The sequence below is a fragment of the Lygodium microphyllum genome, chromosome 13, assembly GCF_053477565.2.
Source record: "Lygodium microphyllum isolate KBCC chromosome 13, Lygodium_microphyllum_v1.1.10, whole genome shotgun sequence".
Classification (NCBI taxonomy): Eukaryota; Viridiplantae; Streptophyta; class Polypodiopsida; order Schizaeales; family Lygodiaceae; genus Lygodium; species Lygodium microphyllum.
In genome coordinates this window covers 77,494,610-77,517,213 of record NC_141147.1, presented here as the reverse complement: position 1 = coordinate 77,517,213, position 22,604 = coordinate 77,494,610, and the positions used below count along the sequence as shown (strand labels likewise).

General features: G+C 43.1%; 1 protein-coding gene across 3 annotated transcripts in view; it reads right to left on the bottom strand.

The window, feature by feature from the left end:
• The window catches only part of LOC148026808 (Nucleic acid-binding, OB-fold-like protein), a 53,605-nt gene that overhangs the window by 6,214 nt on the left and 24,787 nt on the right, over window positions 1-22,604 (bottom strand). Inside the window, exons 1-3 of one of the 3 annotated variants that reach the window (XR_015692905.1) lie at window positions 2,391-16,583; window positions 1,778-1,914; window positions 1,410-1,545 (exon numbers count right to left, since the gene is read on the bottom strand). The exons of 1 other annotated variant lie outside the window; for it this stretch is intronic. Coding sequence is in view for 1 of the 2 variants with exons in the window: in XM_087691339.1 (XP_087547465.1) it covers window positions 1,353-1,545 (193 nt within the window). In the remaining variant the exon portion in view is untranslated. Of the gene's footprint in view, window positions 1-1,017; window positions 1,546-1,777; window positions 1,915-2,390; window positions 16,584-22,604 lie in introns of those variants that run through there. One more of the 3 variants, XM_087691339.1, reaches the window with a different exon arrangement.

The window sequence follows — 22,604 nt, the reverse complement described above, 5'->3', positions numbered from 1 at the left end:
GATGATAGGTGCTAAAACAAAATTGCCCCACAAGTAGATGGCCTCCAAGAACCTCAAGCCAATTATTATCCAACTACGGATAATAAAAAAGCAATCTTCTACACGTTGTTCAAAGGCACTTAATGCTCATATACCATGTCAAAAACATATGAAGCATAACACTAAGACCATATTAGAATGCACCCTGATCCCATGTCAAAAAATGTAAGCATTGTGAGACATCTCTAACGAAACGAGGCATAAGAGGCAATGAGCCAAAATCATGTGTCAACATGTTAGGACTTCAAAGACAATGAATTAAATAGACGGTGAAAGCAAACAAGAAACAATGGACAACCCTTGATAGAAAGAAGCTCAAGTAAACATATGGCAAAAGCTATTGAGATATGATGTGAGAAGAGTGGAGAGCTTTCCTTTGTAGAACAAACGCCCATGTGGCCAAGAAACTATAGTTACCCATGTACTCAAGATACATACATACAAGATACAAGAAAACAAGTTCCCTAAATAATGCTAAAAATGGATGGAGCTCAAAATGGCCCCTACAGACTAGACCCAGCTTACAAGCAAGACACGGCAAAACTAATAGAAAAGAAGTAAATCTTCAATAGGGCAAATGGATAGCTTATTGAAGCAACAAAGCCATCATACTATTTTTTCCTTATTTGAAGAGGTAGACTCCCTGTTAAAACATTAAGATAGTGCATCATTGCCTTGAACGTCTCCTTATCAAAAGAATGAAGACTTCGCATATATCCATCATACAATCATCAAAATAAGCGACTTCTTTCTACATAAGCATAGTGCCCATTGCATTATTGAATTTTCTGAAATTGGGGGTAAAGTTAGAAAAGCTGCAAATTTGCAAATTATTTTGGTTGATATCAGGTTTGCCGAAATCTAGAAATGTTTGCTTTGTGATAGAACTTGTAACCGAGAGTTATCAAAAACTAATAATTGGGACCTATCTTACAAAACAAAGATGATAAATTTTCAATCATGTTGGACGAAAGAACTTAACGAGCATACAAAGAAAAAACATTTCATGATAGAAATAGGGATGATGCTCAATGAGAACTATCACCCTCGAACATTGTACGTTACTATCAATGATAGAAATAGGCATGCCTTGAAAGCGCTTTAAATATCTAAGGGGTCCATTGAAAGGCCTTACAATCTGGCCTGCAGTTAATCGGCCCAAAGAATCTCTACAACTTTCAGCTCAAATACACATAACCCAAAAAACGGAGCTTCACATTCTCGCAACTCTCAAGCGACAAGGCTTGCCACCAAATTAAGATATTCAAGGCGCCATACTTCATTGATGCTGCACCCCGAAAATTGGGGTTCTTCTAATCTTCATCCTCTTCACTAGACTCTGCCACATATGTCTCCATGGGACACCTGTTTCGGTTAGCTTCCAACGGAGGAAGATCATCATCAGAGGAGTTGTTATCGTTACCATCTTCAACACTTCCTTTCATTTCTGTATGACCATGAGCATTTTCCGAGGGTTGGACTACACTCTCGCTAAACGCAGCTGGCCTGCAAGTCAAAGCATAAAAGCACGGACACTAAGGAACACTTCACAACAAACAAATGCATGTTATAACAACAACACATTGCAAGTGAAAAAAGCCATACAAAACTATCTGACCCTCTCTACAAACTGCCTGAGCTTCGTAAGGTTGCCAATCATGCATTAAAGTGATGATCTCATAGCCAATAAACACTAAACTATACCACTCTTAAAAAGATAACGAAAAGGGGCACCAACCTTTGGGGCCAATCTGTCTTGGTTCCCAAGCGCAAGCATTCTACCTTCCCCGTGGCTGTGAGTTCTTTTGTTGATTTGCTGATGCATTCACATGAGTATGCTAAACTAATGTTGGCTCTTCTATGTGACGAGATGCTCTAAACACAAAAAATACAATACCAATCATACAACAAAGCACAAACTGATAACACAAAACATAGCTAGGGTTAGGGTAACTAAAAAACAATGAACACAGATAATAATGAAATGAATGACTGCTGAATATATAATGCTCGTGCAGCAAACACACTATGCAAAGAGTGAATACTCTACCACAAACTCTTGTATCTTGAGGATTAGGGCAAGGGTAATGAGATGGAGAGTGTGTCGTACTCTGAACAGATCTCGAAACACAGTAAGGCAACCTCTAGATGTCAAACACCAACAAACACAGGCAAGGAAGGTTGGATCTGATGCAGACGGCAATGCAAGAGAGAGAAAGACTAAAAAGGTAGATGAGGACAGAGAAAGACTTAAAAAAACTAGGTGAGGAGAGAGAAAACAACAAAACGCAACATATTTAGGCTGGGCGACAGTTGCAAGAGAGAGAAAACTAGCAACACTAGTGGCTTACTTAAGATCAACCCCAAACAGTGGGTGATGGCTGAAAACATGAGCCAAATTGTTGTAGATAGTAATGGCTAGCTTGGACTGCGATGTCCTCCACGTCCGCGGTGTAGGCACCAAGCTGAAAGACTTGAAATTTGCAAAAACAAGATTAGGGAGAGTGGTGGGCTGCATGCCTATTTATAAAAAGTTTATGGCACCCAAATTAGGGTTATGCATGTGAAATACAACAATTCTCTAGGATCGCCTTTCTTTTTAAAATAAAAGGTTTGCTTCATTAATTAAGCATGTTTCGAGACTCTAAGTCAAGCTAAAGAATTTTTAGCTCAACACCCCCTCTCAGGCCCAAAAAGAGCCATAAGAAATAAGACCTTAATATTTATAGTCTTTTACCCCAAGGCATCCCACCCCAAAGCAGCCAGGGCATCGGGCTAAGAGTGTACATCCACTGCCCAGTGACCTAGCAAGACTACAAAGGCGATGAATATCTAACCAAGTAAGCCCGGGTGATCACCCCAAAGAGGTCAGGGCATCGAACCAAGGGTGAGCATCGGTTGCCCATGGGCCTACTATGTCTTGCAAAGGTGGATGGAATCAACAATAGACTTGTTTTTTTTTTTAAAGGACTGTTAGTATGATTTCTCAAAAGATTCAACAATAAGTGAGAGTTTAAAACCAGTTTTCGTCCTATTGAGTCACTCAACCCTGAAGTAAGGGAAAATTAGGATGGATAACCCTACTACCTTCATATAACAAGCAAAACAATCCCACGCGCTGCTAGGATAAGTGTCTAGAGATAGTGAAGTGTGTGTATCGATCAGTCTTATGGAGAATATGTAAAGAGGCAAAAAAAGATGATAGTAAGCCTAGCAAGACAAGCAAAGCAAGCAAGCATGGGGAAATTGCCATGTGCAAGGCCATAAATAAGGTGAATCCAGAGTCGACCACTCATGAAAGACCGAAAAGGCATAAATGCACACAAATGCATTATTACATGAACAGAATGCCAATGTATGGGGTAATGCAAAGGGATATGCAAGATTTCATGCTTATGCTAAATGGATGCAACAGTACCACTAGATAGTACTCTCGCAAGGAAATTGTTCACTTGTCCCAGTGTCCTTTTACAATCATGTTGTCCTGACACTATGGATTAAGTTACACATATCCATAAGTATAATACAAAGAATAAAAGTGCAGGGAGAAGGAAGAGGAAAGCACTCTCTCCCCGTCAATCTAAAGAAGTAGAGCAAGGTGAACCCAAGCCAAATCCGAGGCAGGATGTACTATAAGATTGACTGATTGACTAATTTGGTCAAATTTTTTGCAAAATTCTCACTTGAAGGCATAAACTCTAGGCGAATGGTACCTAGCTCAACCTACTCTCTAATGAAGTGAAAGTGAACTCCCACATACTACATCCAAGATATGATGATCGGATTGCCCGCAAGGGCAATGGTACTCTGGTTGTTGCCGTAGATAACTATAGAAGAATCACAGAGAAATTGAAGCGTAGCCAACAAGCTCCTCAAATAGATAGCCTCAATGGTGCCATCAAAGAGAGCCCTATACTCGGCCTCCACCATGGAAGCCACCACCGTCTCCTACTTACGGCTTGACTAAGAAATAAGAGCCATATCCAAGGAAAAGAGGTAACCTCCATGGAAACACCGGGTGTCAGGATCTCTTGCCCAGTTAGAATCAGTGTAACCCTGCAAGCATACGCCATGTCCATTGTTGGGAATAAAGGCCCTCATGCCTTTTAATGTGCTCAGGTGTGAACACACCCTTACCACTTGTACTTACACATATATATCTATCCATGCACACTCTCTACTATGCTCTCTCTCACTCTCTCTGTCTCTCCGCACATAACAAACACCGACTGTCTCGATCCTCGTGCCTCCCCATCACTACAAATTGAAATCAAAGCGGGCAAGAGATAGCTTAGGTGTTCAGGAGTCCCAAGAGGACTCCACAAGCAAGCCTACTCATCACAAGCGAGCAAGAGTTGTCACGAGCTTGCAGGTCCTACACGCTTTTCGGAGTTTAGTCAACAGGCAGCCAAGTGCGAGCAGGAGTATGCGACAAGGTAGTTGACTAGGCGGCGTGAGTCAAGCTGCAGTATCGTCGACAGTTGACAAGAGTGTGCAACAGGGCAGCTCATATACTGCCAATCAAACAAAATACGATGTGCAAGAGGACTCTATGGTCGACAACAGGGCTATGCTGCACATGCAACGCGACTATTGGTGAGCTGCACACGCGACGCAACTGGAAGCAAGCTACACACGCGATATGATTGCAGATCTTCCGCATGGTGGGCGTCTAGCAAAGGTCAACGACCTCTTTTTTTCCTAATTTACTTCTTTTTTTTACCCTTTTTGCCGGATGTTCACACTTACAAGCACATAAAAATCTGTGTCAATTTGGGGCTTTTCCCAAATTTGGGAATTGTGATGCACGACAAGACAATTTGTCTCAGAAATTGCAAGAATTTTGTGACATCTTGCCTCCGACATTTAGGCTTTTTCATATACATGCACAAATTGGGCTGAAATTTACCCAATTTCTCGACATTAAAGCACATTGGACCTCGTGCAATTTGGAGCTTTTGCAGTTTGGGCAAAATTTGTGCACCATCTGGTCATTTTATGTACATGCAAGCTCAATTCCATGCAATTTGGACATCCAACACTTGGAAAAATTGGGGGGTTTGCTGAAATTACTCTATTTTGGCAAAATTGGCATGTTCTATGCATGACAGAGAAAATACAAATGTTTGGTTGATGCTTTGAGCACAAATATTTTGGGACTTTTGACCATTCAGGTCAAATTTTATGCCCATGGGTACATGTACAACAGAAATTGCAGCCAAAAGTTGGGATTTCTCATGTAATGTGATGTATATGCCCTTGAAACAGCTTTAACCAGTTGTGGAATGATATAGCACATGGTTTGGTGCTTCTGAAAATTTAATTACACATCTGAAATCTCTGCTTCTACGTGGTCATTTATTACTGGTCAATACTTGTTTGCCTTGGTCACTTGTGTGACAATTTAGGCCTACATTTGCAAATTTTTTTGTCACATTTGGGCTGAAAATCATGACTGGCAGCAATGACAGCAGTAATCTCGTGCACATAAAGAAGCTTGAAGGAGCACATAACTTTGCATTTTGGTAGAAACAATGCTACAATATCCCGTTGCAAAAGAAGCAAGCAAAGCCGATTAAAACCAAAGGGACAAAGCCCCCGCAAGCATGGAACAGGAAGATTGGGATGAGTTAAATGAGCTTGCACGCTCAACCATCGAGCTATCGATTTCTGATGCCTTGCTGATAAATATTGAAGGTTTCGATTCTACATATGCTATATGGACTCGACTAGAAGAACTGTATACACAGAAAAGTGCTGCAAGCAAAGTGTATTGACTGAAAAAGCTTATGGATTTGCATATGAAAGAGGGTATAGCAATGTCTACTCACTTTTGTGAGTTTAACTCCATTTTCAGCCAACTGGTTGCCTTGAAGTTCTTGATTGATGAAGAATTTAAGGCTATGTTCATGCTTTACACTCTGCCAGAGAGTTGGGATACATTCAAGACTACTATGAGCAATTCCAATGCGATTCTTTTGTATGCTAAAGTAGAGAGTGCTCTACTTATGGAAGAAATGAATTGGCATAGCAATGCATCCAGTAAGTCTTCTAGTGCTTTGCATAGTAGAGGCGGATCACAACAAAAAGGCAAATTTGATAACAAGGGACGTAGTAAATCACGTGGCAAAGATGTTGAATGCCACCATTGTGGTAAGAAGGGTCACTTTAAACATGATTGCTACAAATGAAAAAGAGAGAAAGGAAAGGAAAAGAAGACAAATGATAGCAAGGAAGAGAAGAAAGAGAATCAACCCAAGATGAGCAATGTCAAAATTGAAGAGGTGAATGTAGTCACTCACGACAATGATAGTGGGAATGACGTCCTTTTGGTCTCTTCACACTTTGGTGCACATGCTTTACTTGCAGATACAGATGATGACATGCATACTTGGATTCTCGATTCACGTACTTCCTTTCATGTCACCCCTCATCGTGAGTGATTCTCTGCCTATATAGGGGGTCGACATGGTGTTATCCATCTTGGGGACAACTATGCATGTGACATTGCAAGTATTGGCAATGTGCAGTTGCAATTTCAACATGGCTTTGTCTTCACACTTCAGCATGTACGGCATGTACCTCAACTCAAGAAGAGCTTGATTAGCACAGGGCAGCTAGATGATGATGGTTTTCATACCACCTTTGGTAATGGAAAATGGAAGATCTGTAAGGGATCTAGAGTGATTGCCAGAGGTTGTAAAAGTGATACTTTGTATCATCTCTATTTATCTAGTGTGAGTGATCATGTTGTTGCCGTGACCGAGCAACCAAGCGTTTCTTTGTGGCATGGCCGATTGAGACACATGAGTCAAATAGGAATGAAAGTGCTTTCTCGTTTGGGTTACTTGCCTTGTCTTCATTATGCTAATTTTGAGCATTGTGATCATTATATTTATGGCACACATGCACAAACGTCTCATAAAAAATCTCTTTTGTTGAAATCTTCTCCTCTAGAGTTAGTACATTCAGATGTATGTCAGATACTAAAATTATCTTTAGGAGAAAAAAAATATTTTGTCACCTTTGTCGATGATGCTACACGGAAAGTATGGGTTTATCATATTCATAGCAAGGATGAAGTGCTTGACAAGTTTAAAAAATTATTGACATTGATTGAATATCGAACCGATAAGACACTCAAGTGTCTTTGCTCTGATAATGGTAGGGAATATGTATCCAAGGCCTTTCAAGCATTTTGTGACAGCAAAAAGATAAAAAGGGAGCTCACTACCCCTCATAATCCACACCCCAAAATGGAGTTGCAGAGCGTCTGAATCGGACCATACAAGATAAGGTCCGTATGATGTTGTCTCGTGCTGCATTACCCCATGGTTTTTAGGCAAAGGCTGTAATGACAGCAATACACTTTGTAAATCAGTCACCAAATAGATCTTGGGGGAGGGGGCGGGGGGGAAGAGGAAGCGTGGTCGGGCAAGCCACCTTCATATGCTCACCTGAAAGTGTTTGGCTGCGAGGCTTTTGTGCACATTTGTAAAGAAAAACACAACAAACTTAAGCCAAAGTCTTGTAAATGCATTTTCCTAAGATATGGTGACGAGGGCGAAATGGGATATAGACTATGGGATCCCGAGAAAAGGAAAGAAAGTAGTACACAGCAATGATGTTATCTTCCGAGCAAATCGCATACATAAACAGCCCGAAAAGATTAAGGAGATCCATAGGGTTCAATTCCGAAAAGAAAAACCTTTTGGACAACAAAATGTGTCCATTGTATAACAGTAAATACCTGCTGTAAACAAACCTATAAATGCAAAAAATGATGCTGGAAATGATCAGCCAGTTATTGCCGGTGATAATGAACCACTACATGTGCAAGAACAGCCAGGACAACAAGCTGTCAATGCTGATTTGCAAGCTGAAATGCTAGGACAGCATGCTGAAAATGGAAATTTGCGAGAACATCCAACAAACAATGGTCATTAGGTTAGGAGATCGTCTAGGGCTATTAGGCAACCTGATAGATTTGTTCCTGGTGCAAACAATGTGGCTGATTACGTCATGTTGACATACTATGGTGAACCATCTTGCTTCAAGGAAGCAATGGACAGACAAGACAGCAAGAGATGGTATAAAGCCATGTTGTCAGAAATGGAATCTCTTGAGAAAAATGGCACTTGGGACTTGGTGCAGTTGCCTAAAAGGGCAGAAAACCCTTCCAGGCAAATGGATTTACAAAATGAAGGTCACTTCTGGTTCCTCACCAAAGTACAAAGCAAGATTGGTTGCGAAGGGGTACAAACATAAACATGGAATTGACTTTGATGAGATCTTCTCTCCTGTAATCAAGATAACCACCTTGAGAACCATTTTAGGCTTGGTTGCAGCTGAAGATATGGAGCTTATACAGATGGATGTAAAGATTGCATTCTTACATGGTGATCTGCATGAAAACATATATATGCAACACCTTGAAGGGTTTGTGGAAAAAGGAAAAGAGAAGATGGTATGTAAACTCAAAAGGAGTTTGTATGGGCCGAAACAAGCACCAAGAGAATGGTATCATAAGTTTGATACATTCGTGCAGTCTCAAGGTTTCCATAGAAGTCAAGTGGATCACTGCTTGTACACTAAGAAGCCAGTCTAATTATCTTGGTTCTGTATGTTGATGACATGTTGATTGCTGGCAAGGATACTCATGCCTTGGACTCACTGAAGCAAAGTCTTCATGGCAGCTTTGACATGAAGGATCTTGGTGATGAAAATCACATTCTTGGCATGCGAATACTTAGAGGTAGGTCAAAAGGGTTGCTCTATCTATCTCAATACGAGTATATCTCCAAAGTTTTACAATGTTTCAATATGGAGGGGAAAAAAACAATTGGGGTTCCATTGCCTCCATATGTCAAAAGAATTGCTCTATCTATCTCAGCAAGAGTATATCTCCAAAGTTTTGCAACGTTTCAATATGGAGGGGGGGAAAACAATTGGGGTTCCATTGCCTCCATATGTGAAACTCGGTGTAGAAGACAGCCCTACATCTGATGACGAGAAGACTGAAATGGCCAAGATACCATATGCTTCAGCTGTTGGCAGCTTGATATATGCCATGGTTACTATACATCTTGACATTGCCTTTGCAATGGGAGTGGTTAGCAGAAACATGGCAAACCCTGGCTAAAAGCATCAGGAAGCAGTGAAAGGTATTATGAGATACCTCAAAGGCACAAAGGAGTTGTGCATCTCCTTTGGAAAGCAGGCATCTGTTGTTGGCTTTACGAATGCAGACTATGCTGGTCATGCGGATTGCAGAAAGTCAACTTTTGGGTATGTGTTTACTTCACAGGAGGAGCAGTCTCTTGGATCTCCAGGATACAAAAGTGTGTTGCATTGTCTACTACAGAGGCAGAGTATGTGGCTGCCACTACTGAGGCATGCAAGGAAGCTTTATGGCTTTCATGTCTGGTGGGAGAGCTTGGCATCACAGAGCTACCTATTCTCCATTGTGATAGTCAGAGTGCTATCATGTTAGAACAGAATCTTGTCTTTTATGCAAAGATAAAGCACATACAAGTGAAGTACCACTTCATTAGAGATATACTTGACAACAAGAGCATTGAGCTTATCAAAGTGCATACAGATAATAATCATGCAAACCTTCTCACAAAGGGTCTTCCAACAAAGCGGTTTGCTCATTGCCAACAGATGATGGAAGTTGGATAGATATATATATTTCAACTTTGTACATACGGTATACCTAGACTTAGCTTATTCTTTTCTCCTCTTAAGGCACATTGCCTTTAGGTGGAAGATTGTTGGAAATAAAGGCCCTCGTCTTTTAATGTGCTCAGGTGTAAACACACCCTTAGCACTTGTACTTACAAATATATATCTATCTAAAAAACCTAAAGAGGTACACTCGTCATTGTACCCACAAATCATCACACTCTCTACTTTGCTCTCTCTTGCTCTCTTTGTCTTTCCGCGCACATAACGAACACCGACAGTCTCGATCTTTGTGCCTCCTGGTCACTACATCCATAAGTCAGTTCATAATGAAAAATACACCACAAATATGTCACCACATGAAGATAAGCAATCCAATGTGATAGTCTAGGTGCTGAAAAATACTGACTAAGTACACTAACTCAGTATGCTAAATCTCGCCTAGTATTAATCAACCAAAGAACCTTCCCTACAAATAGCTATGTGCATTGAAGGGCTGACATAGGGTATCCATCAATTGATGGACAATGGGATCAAGACATGTGGCCACATATCGTGTCTGATCCGTGCAATACTATCCCACCAGCTCAAGGACGTACTTCTGTTGTGAGACACAAATACTTCCACCAGAACAAACTACCTCTATCCCTAAGATAAGATAACAGACCGAGGTCAATCATCTTAAAGGTAAAACAAAGCTTGGCCTTAATTTTCACTATGGTAGCAGAATCGAAGCCAGTGATAAGTAAGCCATCGATGTACAGCAGGATGTTAGCTGACCCCCACACATGTAGTGTGCACATAGAGATTTGGATCATAGGGGGTAGAATGATATCCATGAGTCTGTAAGAACTTGTCCATCCTCTAGAACCAAGACCTTGGAGCTTGGATTAGCCCATAAAGAGCTTTTCACAAACGGAACGCCTTATCCAAACGATCAACAAAGGAAACCCGAGTGACTGCTCCACATAGACTTCCTCCTCCAAATAACCATGTAGAAAAGCGTTCCATCTAATATAGCGGCCAACCGTGGTGAGCGGCAACCACAACTAGCAAATAGAAAGATGACATCTAAGCAATGGGTGCAAAGGTCTCCTCATAATCAATATCTTGCTTTTGGCGAAAACCTTACACTACAAGGCGAGCCTCATACTCGTCTAGAGTTCCATCAACTTTTAGCTTAGTCCTAAAAATCCACTTCATCTCGATGACCTTCTTGTGACTAGAACAATCCACGAATGTCCAAGTCTCGTTCCAGTTAATACTATCAACTTCCTTCTCCATGGCATCATGCCACAAAGGATCCTCAAGAGCCTCCTGCCAACAATCTGACTCGGAATGTGCAATGTGATCGGTTGTAAAGATTGAAGCATATAAATCCTGAGGAGCAAGCTGAGCAAATCTTCAATAGCCCTCCAGAGAGCAATCCCATGGAAAAATCCCCGAATCTTGCATAGTCTGGTGGTACTAGCAAGGTGACGGGTCTCACCAAGGGGGCTTGGGAATGGAAGAATCTGCAAGAATCAGCAACGGGCAATAGTCCTAGCTCAAAAGGCACAATACAATGTTTGAAGATGTGGGCTGAGGTAACGACTCAAAATCTGGTGCATAAAACTGCACTATGTCGTCCCGCTCGTCAAAGACAACATCCTACCTAACGATCACCTTGTATGCTTGAGGATAAAACAAACGATAGGCTTTTGCTTCAAAAGAATAACTCAAAAAGATCAACAAAACAGCTTGGGTAGTGAGCTTTCTTATCTTGTCATTAGGTACATGCATGTATGCACAACTTCCAATGACTCTAAAGTGGAAAACCACATGCCTCTTGCCAAAGAATGCCTTGTAGGGAGTCCGTTAAGGGATTGCTGCAGTCGGGTATTGGTTAAGGATGTACACTGCACTACTAACAACCTCAACCCATAGACGATTAGAAAGCTCTATTGCGAACGACATAGAGCATGCCATGTTCAAGTCTGTTCATTTCCTACACTCTACAACTTTATTCTGGGAAGGGGAGTTGGTAGAGGTAAGCTAGCAAGAAATGCCATGCTCCTATAGAAGCTTAGAAAATGCGTGGGAGATAAACTCGCCACCGCTAAAAGTACACCCACATGTATCGAAAGAAATCATCCACTATCAAAAAGAAGTAAAGCGTGCCATTTAAGGCGACAATGGGGGTTGGGTCCTAGAGAGCCTCCTACCAATTGTCTGACTCAAAATGTACAATGTAATCAGCCATAAAGATTAAAGCATGTGAAGCTTGAGGGGCAAGCTGAGCACATTTTTTAGAGCCCTCCGAAGAGCAATCCCGTGGAAGAATCCCTAAATCTTGCTAGTTTGCTGGTACCAGCAAGGTAACGGGTCTCATGGAGGGCCTTGAAATCGAAGAATCTACAAGAATTAGAAGTGGGCAATAGACTTGGCTCAAAAGGCATAATACAATGTTTGAAGATGCGGGCTGAGGTAAGGACTCAAAGTTTGGTGCATAAAATTGCACTATGTCCCACTCATCAAAGACAACATCCTACCTAACGATCACCTTGTTTGCTTGAGGATCAAACAAAAGATAGGCTTTGTCAAAATAAACGATCCTTCTAAAATCTAATAAATCAGGCTTAATATTTTTACTCAAAAGACTTTATGTTTTGACACTTATTGGCTAAACAACCGTCCTAGGGTCAAAATTGACAACAACTAACCCCCAAAGCCCAATTGGCATAACTTATCACAACTTCTGCCCCAGACACCAACTGCATCTTCGGGGTTGATCTCAAGAGCCGTTGGTCGCTATTATAGAGGCCTCCATGAGCGATATTATAGTATGACATCCATTTGATACTGAAGTAGCATCTCCTTGTTCTTGTTGTCCTTTTGGATAGCCATAGACAATCACTTCAATTTTCATTTTAAGACAATTATTTTCATAGACATAATGTATATAGTGTTTTAGGTCTCATACGTAACTTTGGCCTTGTTGAACATGTTAATGTAGTTGGCCTTGTTGAAAATGCTAATATAGTTTTCACGCACGCACGCACGCGCGCACACACACACATCTCCTGCTCCATTCTGCATATCATCTTCGCGATAGACAAAACATGTCATCTCTCCGTCCTCCTCCATTCATCATGAAAATTGGGATCTCAAAAAAAGATATTGTACATCAAGGCTAGAGTAACTCAGGTTTCAAACAACCACAGTTTCATCTTGGTCCTTGACAATGGATCTAGTCACACGGTCTCTCCTTGGTAGCTAGGGCTACAAAGCCTCATTTGAGTCTAGCCTTGATAAATCTCCGTATGAGATCTTGGATTTACATAAAGCAACCTCAAGGTTTTCTTATGAGAACAATTACTTTAGTGTGGTGCTGTGATATATGAATTGTAGTTCTAAGTTAGTGATCTAGTTATCAAAGGCCTTAAGATCAAGAATCTTGCTACTAGTGCTTTTGGCCTGACAATGTCATCAAAGTAAAGCCAAAGAGCGTTGGTGAGAGGGGCAACCAATTGTTTCTACATTAACCATGCGTTGTTCTATGGCAAGGAAAACAAGCTTGTAGAATTAACTACAAGATGTTGAGCTAAAAATGCATTAGCTTGACTTAAACAACCCCAAAACATGCTTAATTAATGAAGCAAATCTTTTATTTTAAAAAGAAACGCGATCCTGGAGAGTTATTGTGTCCTACATGCAAAACCCTAATTTGGGTGCTCCAAATTTTCTATAAATAGGCATGTAACCCACCACTCTTCTTAATCTCGTTTTTGCAGATTTTAGGTCTTTCAACTTGTTGCCCATACCACGGACGCAAAGGACATCGGGATCCAAGATGGCCATTGCTATCTACAATAGTGGCACCTATTTCTAGCCTTCCATCTATTGTTCGGAGCTAATCTTAACCAGGTGACTATTGTTGCCAATTGTCTCTCTCTCTTGTAGTTGTTGCCTCGCCTAAACAGGCCGTGTGTTTTCTCTCTCCTCACTTGTGTTTTTTTGTCTTTCTCTCTCCTCACCTATGTTTTTAGTCTTTCTCCCTCTTGCGCTAGCGTCTACATCAAATCAAGTCTTCCTTGGCAGCGTTTGCTGGTGTTTGACAGCCAAAGGCTGCCTTGTTGCGTTTCAAGACCCATTCAAAGTACGACACACTCTCCAGCTCATTACCCTTGCCTTAATCCTCGAGATGCAAGAGTTTGCAGTACAATATTCACTCTCTGTATAGTGTGTTTACTACATGAGCATTGTACATTCATTTCATTATTATCTGTGTTTATTGTCTCTAAGTTATCCTAACCCTAAATGTGTTCTGAGTTATCACTTTGAGTTTGTTTTGTTTTGTGAGTCGGGTGTGCACCTTCATGCCATGCTCACCAAGTGAGTATAGTACGTTGGTACACGCGCTATCACAGGGCCAAACCCTTTCGCCTCCGGCTTCGGCGGACGCATCCGCTCTCCTCCGCTCCCTTCGGTTGATAGCTTCGGGGAGACTAGCCCCTTGGCTAGTGAGGATAGGCACCAAGACCCCCATATGGGAGCCCAGGTAGTCCGGGACTTGAGAAAGGATTGCCCTAACTCTCACCCAGTAAAACGCCCCATCCCGACAGGTTTCCGCAGAGGGAGTGCCATGCCCAGCTTGGACGTCGGCTCGTAGGAGGAGTCCGTTCCCGCAAGTTACCTTAAGACCCCATTGCTACAGATAACCAGTTCTGGTGAAACCAACCGTTTGGTGATATCGCAAGAGTACAGCTCAGTGACACATGTATTTCATGTCTTCGGGGTATCATCGTCATTTCCCACGGGATCGGAATTTATGAGCTATGTAGTTCTCGCAGGTATCGCGGTATGGCTTTACCAAGGAATGCAACGACTGAAACGTGTCCAGCCACTACACCCCTCGAGTGCGGTTTCGGGGCCACCCAGTTGGGCAACCTCTTCCCACAAGCCTCCCCTCCAAGGAGGATCATGCGAGCTTCCTCATCGGTGCCGTCGAGGCCTAGAATCTCTCAACTCTCTCGAATGAGGTTGCCAAGAGTACGGTCCCGAAGGTCCGTAAATGCGTCACACTGGAGCATTATGTGACAAAGTGAAGACCCGGCCTCTGGCTGATTGCAGCAGGGGCACTATTGTGATCTTCTCGGGTGAATCTTGTCCCGAAGGACCAATCCTCCAACGCGTGCCAAGAGTAGATAGCGTTATGCTCCATGTTTCACCCCTCTCCTGAGATTACTTCGGAATAAGTACCCTGTGGAGTCTACGAACTTGTGTTGTAGATACGGCTTGAGGGACGAGCAGTCGTGTTGTTTGTCCCATTTGGCCCGCACGTGTGGGCGCACCGCGTTCAGCAGGGCGTCAGGCACGTATCGTTTCTTCCAATGTCGTGTTCGCATTTCCCACGTCCACTTACCTCTCGCGCCTTTGGGGGCTGGATTCCGAGTCATCTCTCGCGCCCAAGTCTTGAGGTGTGGGTACTTGGCAAGAGCTCGGGTTCTTTGGCCTCCGCAGTATGCGGCCACAGGGGGAATGTGTAGTTCATGGTGCAAAGTGGCGCCCCCCACCGTAGTTGAGTTGCTACTCTTTCCCACAATCCATCGCATTCCAGTTGCCACCATCCTCTCCAGCGAGCGCAACTTCCCCTGATTTTGGGCCCCCATAAGCTCCGCCCCGTAAGTTAATACGGTATATACGCAAGATTTGAAGGACAGACGGGTCCAAATTGGCACCAATCGTGAGATGAGGAAGTGTTGGTGAGCATACAGTGCCTTCCTTCCCGACCCCAACCTCTCTTTCGTGATCTTTTCAATGGAGAGATGTTCATCCAGAGTCACGCCGAGATACTTGTACTCAGCACAGTGCTCAACATCCTCTTCGCCAATATGGAATTGTCTCGCCTTGAAGGCTGTCCTCTCTGCATCGCTACCAAAGAACATGGTAACTTTGCACTTGCTAATTCCGAATCTCATTTCCCATTTCTTCGCCCATTCAGCAATCCTATCTAAACTCCTCTGCAAGTCTTCTGGGTTGTTCGCTAGGAGAATCACGTCATCTGCAAATAGTAGAGCTTGTAGTTTCTCCTTCAACCCAGGGATACTACAACCTAGGTTGTCACCCTCCCGTATGATGTCGTTAATGAAGATGTTGAATAGGGTGGGTGACATGGGGCACCCTTGTCTCACGCCCCTCTCTACGAGGATGGGGTCGGATAACGAATCTCCCACCCTAACCCGAACTGTGGACCGGTGATATAGTGCTTTGATAAATCTCAAAGTTTTGCCCTCCACACCTGCCGCTTGCAGTTTCATGAATAGTGCTTCATGAGGTACTGTGTCGTATGCTTTCTGAAAATCGATGTACGCCGCGTAGGTTGGCTTACCCACGTTATGACGGCGTCGGATCCCTTCATCTAGCGTCACGACTTGGGCAATGCATTCCTCCATTGGCCTAAATCCTGCTTGTCCTCGGAGGAAGAACTTTCTCTTCTTGAGGTTGTCTGACAAGCGCTGCACCACAATGGAGGAGAGGACCTTGAGTACCACTGCGATGAGGGAGATACCCCGATAGTTGTCCATTGACGTCGGGTCCCCCTTCTTGGGTATGGGGACAACTGTTGAGGTATCAATGTGTTCGGGGATCTCTCCCGAGTCGAAGATAGCTTTCAACAAGTGGAGAGTTGCTTCCCCCATCTTAGTGCGCGGTATCCCAGGATTATCTTTACGTCCCTTGTCTCTCGCCAATAGCTTGAAGACTTCGGGAGGAATCCCGTCAATTCTGGGAGCCTTGTGTCGCTTGAGTTTTCGACACACGAAGAGGACTTCCTGCCACTCGATGGGGCTCTCCACCTCCCGCATTCAAGGCCATAGTCTTAGGTCGTCGCCCCTATTCTTCCAGAAGTCCGCGTCCTTACTGTGTCCTTCTCCTCCCTAAAAAATCTTCTAGTAATGCCTAAACCAGAGGTTCCTCAGGACCTCCGGATCAGTTTGCAAGTTCCCCGATGGGTCCTTGATGGGTTGCGACTCAATGCCGCTACTCCTGCACTTGCCCGTCAACTTCTTATGGTGAGTCCAGAATTTCTTGAGGTTTCTTTCTCGTAGAAGCTCCGCGCCCTTCTCTATGAATTTGTCAAATGAGTCTTTGGAGCTTTTCCGACACTCTCTGATGGCTATCATCTTTAGGTTCCGATATCGGGACCAAGCCTTTCGTCCTTCTTGCGAGTTGGGTATCAACTTCCTGGCCACTCGCCAGGCCTTACGTCTTTGGTTGATCGCCCTCCTCGCCTTTGGGGAGAGGCGGAAGCCACACCTCGGTCGAGGTGGGGGTTTGACGGTCATCATGCCGGATTCTTGCGCGATCGACTTCACCGTGCGCTCATACTCCTCGCACAGAACACGCACGTTGTCGTCTCCCTCCCCTGGGAGATCTCTCAAGATATTCCACCTGTTATTTGATAAGAATGAGTGAGCCGCCAGCTCCACTCTAGAAGCATCAATGCGCGGAGGTTGTCGACGTTCCTCTTGCACCCTCGTATCCGCCATGGCCCTCACTGAGCATGAGATAGGCCAGTGATCTGACATATCCACATTGCGTTCAACCTTCGCATGCGCTAGCAAAGATGCTGCTTGTTGATTGACTATGAAGTAGTCAATGTCTGATTTCCCTTTCCCTCTAGGGGAGTGGTATGTTAGTGCCGAGCCTCGAATCGTAAGGATTGAGAACTCGGGGCACTCCTTCCTTAAGGGGAGATGAGCTTTGTCGTATTTGATAAGAATGAGGAGTCAAAGGCCCTAAGGGGAGATGAGCTTTGTCGTACGATTGGTATTGTATTTTTGTGTTTAGAGCATCTTGTCACATGGTGTCAAAGCCAAGTTCTCTTTGAGAAAGCTTGGACTTGATTGGAGAGCTCATTCGCAGAAGCATGAACAATAAAAGGTTTAGACAACTTTGAACACCGACGCACTACTCTGGACTCAACAACCAAGCATGTCAAGAAATGAGCAAGAGTGGGTCTTCCCAACTTGCCCTTGCTAGATTTGGTATGGGTGGAGAAACTTCGGACTACCATGGAGTGCATTGATTGTACGAGATTTCAGCGGCTAAGTACAATCTCATCCTTATGCATAGGGCTTAGTAGTAGATTGAAGATAAGCTTGTGTCTCTTAGTAGCAGGTTCATCTCATTTTGTTACATTTAATGGACAAAAGAACCCATTGATGTTTCTTGCATCTTCACCCATCACAAATCCATTTGGGCTCCCACCTATCCCTCTCTTATCTTCCGTTGCATATTCCTTTCAGATCTCCATTAAGTGCACCCATCACACACCACACTAGGAGGTTCTCCATTAGGCACAACTTTAGGACTCCTTTCTGCTTTTCGGATTGTATATCTGTGATGGGAGCTCATCCTCCCAGACACACACTTTTGAGTTTCCCCTCTTCAGGGCATTCTTAAAGTGTGGATCATTTTGTACTACAGTTTGCCTCTATGGCTTTACCTAGTGGACCACTTGGTCATTCTGTTGTGCCCTAGTTGACTCTTAGATAGGGCTATCGTGTCCTTGTGCCATCATCCCCACCTTTGGCACCTTATGGAAACACTTTTGTTCTAGTGCCTATGCAGCAATCAGCACACTTGATTGATCACTATGTAGCTTGGGATAGGACTCATCACATTAATCTTGACCATGAGCTTCAAATTTTCACCATTACTGATAAGGATGATCCTAAGGTCAAGTTGTGTGAGTATTGATGACTCCTCACTAAGTTCTCTATGACGCAGGCTCCTAAGTCCCTTGATAACCAAGTCACGTTGTTTCTAAAGAAGCTGCCAAGGAAATACTTTAACTTTGTGCAGCAGGTTATCTCACAGCCCACTATGTCCACATTCTATAAATTTGAGTGCCAGCTCTTGCGATATACTAAGCTACTCGATTAGTTTCATGGGGTATCTCCTATAGCGGAGCCCTTGTTGCCACTTCTCAATAGGGACAGCAACAGAAGGGTAAGAAATCTCAAAATTCCACTCAGATCTCATCTAGTGAGGCCCAAGTGAATAGTCAATCATCTCTTAAACTAGCGTAACAGAATGTACCTAAGAAGAATAGGTATTGTCAGCATTATGAAAAGGTTGGCCATTTTGATGAGGAGTGTCGATCAAAGGCAAGAGGTACACAACCAAAATCCAAGTCTCAAACCCCCGCACCCCAGCAGGGTAACCCCCAACAAGGGAAGCAAGGTGGTGGCAACCAATCTCAGCAGCCGTGGAAAGCTCAATCTCATGCTGCCACCGCTGAGCCATCAGAGTTAACAATGTTCTTAACGCCAAAGGGCTTGTCTGATTGGTTTGTAGAGGCCCATATTGTTTCTTTAGAGGCATCAGATACGAGTCTCGTCCGTATTTGTGAGCTATTTTCCGAAAAGACGATCGCAAAGGCCCACTTGTCACACCCAAGCACTTCTGCTTCTACTTGGATTGTGGACAGTGGAGCTACTCATCACATGACCCCCTATAGATGACTTTTTTTCCACCAGACATCTTGCAGCTAGGAGAGTCAAAGTAGGGAATAACACCTTGATCAAGATCTAGGCTTGTGGTCGCATCGGTTTTGCCACAAATGAAGGCTAGGATCTCACTATGCTGGATGATGTTTATCATGTCCCCTAGCTTGGGGTGAACTTATTATATGTTTAGGAGCTTTGTGAATTGGGGTGAGCTGTCTTCTTTACACTGACTGCAGTCGAAGTCATTGATGACAAGACTAGTTTAGTTGTTGCTCGCACCAAGGCACAATCTAATGGCCTCTATCACATGATACACTTGCTTATCGTGGTGACAGCCGAGACTTGGAGTTCCATTGCTTCTAGACTTTAGCGACTGCTACGGGAGCCTTCAGGCTTTGAGCATCTTTGGCATTACCGCTTAGGATATCTTGGATATGGCTCTCTTTATGAGTTGTCGCATCACCAGATAGTTGATGGCATTTCCAGCTTGAAGCTATCTCGAGAGGTCTAAAAAGTATGTCAGCTCGATAAGCAGCACCGTACCCCATTCCCATAGTAGTCCACTCATAGAGTTGAGGCTCCATTGAGATCGATTCATGTTGATCTTTGTGGCCCAATGCCCATTGCCACCTTAAATGGCGTGCTTTACTTCTTTTTGATAGTGAATGATTTCTCTCAATACATGTGGGTATACTTTCTCAAGCACAAGAACGATGCTTTCATCTATTTCAGTGCTTGGGTGCTACTGGTTCATAACCAAATTGGACATTGTGTAGGTACCATGAGAAGTGATAGCGGTGGTGAGTTTATCTCCCACGAGTTTTTTAAGTTTCTACACGAGTATGACATTTCTCGCCAGCTCACCTCTACCAACTCCCCTTCCTAGAATAGAGTTGTAGAGCATAGAAAAGAGATTTTTGAAGATGGCATGCTCTATGTTGTTCGCAATAGAGCTTCCTCATCGTCTTTAAGTTGAGGTTGTTAGCATTGTAGTGTACATCCTCAATCAATGCTCGGCTGCGGCAATCCCTCAGGGGACTCCCTATGAGGCATTCTTTGGCAAGAGGCATGTTATTTCCCATTTCAAAGTCTTTGAAAGTTGTGCATACATGCACACCATTCAACACACAAAATGTCATCTTGTCAAACATGTTATACTCTCAAGAGGAGTCCTAGAGATCTAAGAAAATGGTGGAGATAAAAAGTGGCTACAAAGTCATCTTGTCAAACATGTTATATTCTCAAGAGGAGTCCTAGAGATTTAAGAAAATGGTGGAGATAAAAAGAGTGGCTACAAAGTCCAATACTTTTATCCTAGAAGCTTGCTAAAGATTATAGAGCAACATTGAAACTTTCATCCGATAAGTAGAGGTGTGAGTTGTATATCCGTACTCTGTTTGTGGAGTAGGGACCATACCTCTATTACCCGATCAGCAACATTCTTTGGCCAAAGTTTTTTATGCATTGTATTATTGTGTTTTGAGGTTTGAGTTTTAAGTTTTACATTTAGGGTTTGAGTTTCTCATGGCACTATTTTTTTCTGTGTTTTTGTTGTGGTCGTACACTCTATGTTTCCTTAGTGCAAACCCTAGCAGTTTCTTCACATAGTATCATAATCACGCTCTTCTAAAGAGTATCATGCAAATATTGTGAAGGCTTGGTTTTGTGCAAGGCATATGAACAACTCGTAACTGAATCACAGTTTCTCAAACACTTTCTTCTTGGGACCCTACGATGTCTGATCAAGCTTCTCCATCATTGGAGGCCCCAAGGAGGCATTATGAACTCCGTGAGGAAGATGACACCCCACTTTCACCTTCACCTTCACCTTCTTTGTTTCCTCCTATTCTAGATTTTAGTCTTATGATAGAGGAGGAGTTTGAGGAGTACTTGTGTATCAAGTATAGTCCAACTTACAACCCTTCTACCAGCTTTGCTACACTATCCAGACCAATTGGTGAGGCTAGCCACCTCTTTGATTGTAGAGAACATAGGACATTTGGGATGACTGGTGATCCATCTTCTTCATCTCAGCTAGGCCCAATATCAAGTTCGTACAACTCCTCTAAATCGTATGACTCAAAACCCTCTCTTGTTTCCCCTTTTGATATGTAGAATCTGGATGATTTTTTGTATGTAAACTTCAATAGAGGGCGCTCTTGAAGTAGACATGCTTCATTAGGTATATCTATATCTTCTATTTCATTTGAGCATGCAAACTACTCTTCTCAAATCCCTTCCATCCCACCCATTTTTAATCAACATCTCGATTTCCTCTCGTCTCTATTTCAAAACCTCAAATTGCACTCCACTTTGCATCTAGCACCCTAGGAGTTGGATTCTCCATCTCCATTCCTGGCACTTTCTCTTTCTCCACACCATCTTCTACCTACCCTCACCCCTTTGCACCCCGCTACATTGCCCTTTAACATTGTGCTTTCCACATACCCACAAGTGAGCACTTCTTTTCAGCCTGATACAACCATGATGGCATCCCCCTCACTACCCTTGGACAAACACATCCACACTCATCGACCTTCCAGAAACAGGAATTTCCATCCTTTGCTATGGTACATTGTCACACGTTCCTTGGGTCACTCCTACGCAGGGAAAAAACTTGTTTTAATGGGTTGAATAAGATTACTTGGTCGAACTTCATACAACAAGCGCTTGAATCTCAGGGTCATTGGGACCTCATCGTTGGTCTAGAGCCTATGGTGGGACTCCATTAGCTCACCATGATCACATCCGTCAATGGAAAGGCAACAATGCCGGAGCTGAAGTTGAGTTAATGTACGGGTTGCTTCCTGAGTTCCACTCTTAGTTATAACATTTTTACTTGCATCTGAGTGTTGGATTCCTCATTGACTACTATGTGGCAAGAGATCACACTTGATATATCAATCTCAATTTTGAGCTTCATGAGTTTTCCATTAAGGAAGGGAATCATCTAAAACTCAAGTTGGCCGAATTTCCGCAGTTACTCATTGAGTTTGCCACTACTAGTTCCCCGAAGTTAAACAGCGATCAAGGTACATTCTATTCAAATAAGCTACCTGAAAAATTCTTCCATTTCATTTAGCACATTATCTTGTTGCCTCGATTGCCAACCTTGTATGAGTTGGAGTGTCAGTTCTTGCCTTACCAAGTTTGCTGACGATGAAGTCTACAAGAAATCCTCCACATATTCTTATTTAGAGAGGGGTTTGGTTGTCTCTTCTTCACAAGGGAAAACTGAAGGTGGCAAGAATTCACAAGATGCAAAGGCAAGCCAAACAAGGGTGACATTCCTTGCTCCGATGGAACCAAAGAAACAAAATCCATATGGCAACAACTCCTTAAGAAAAATAGGTTTTGCACACATTGCCAAAGATCAATCCATAT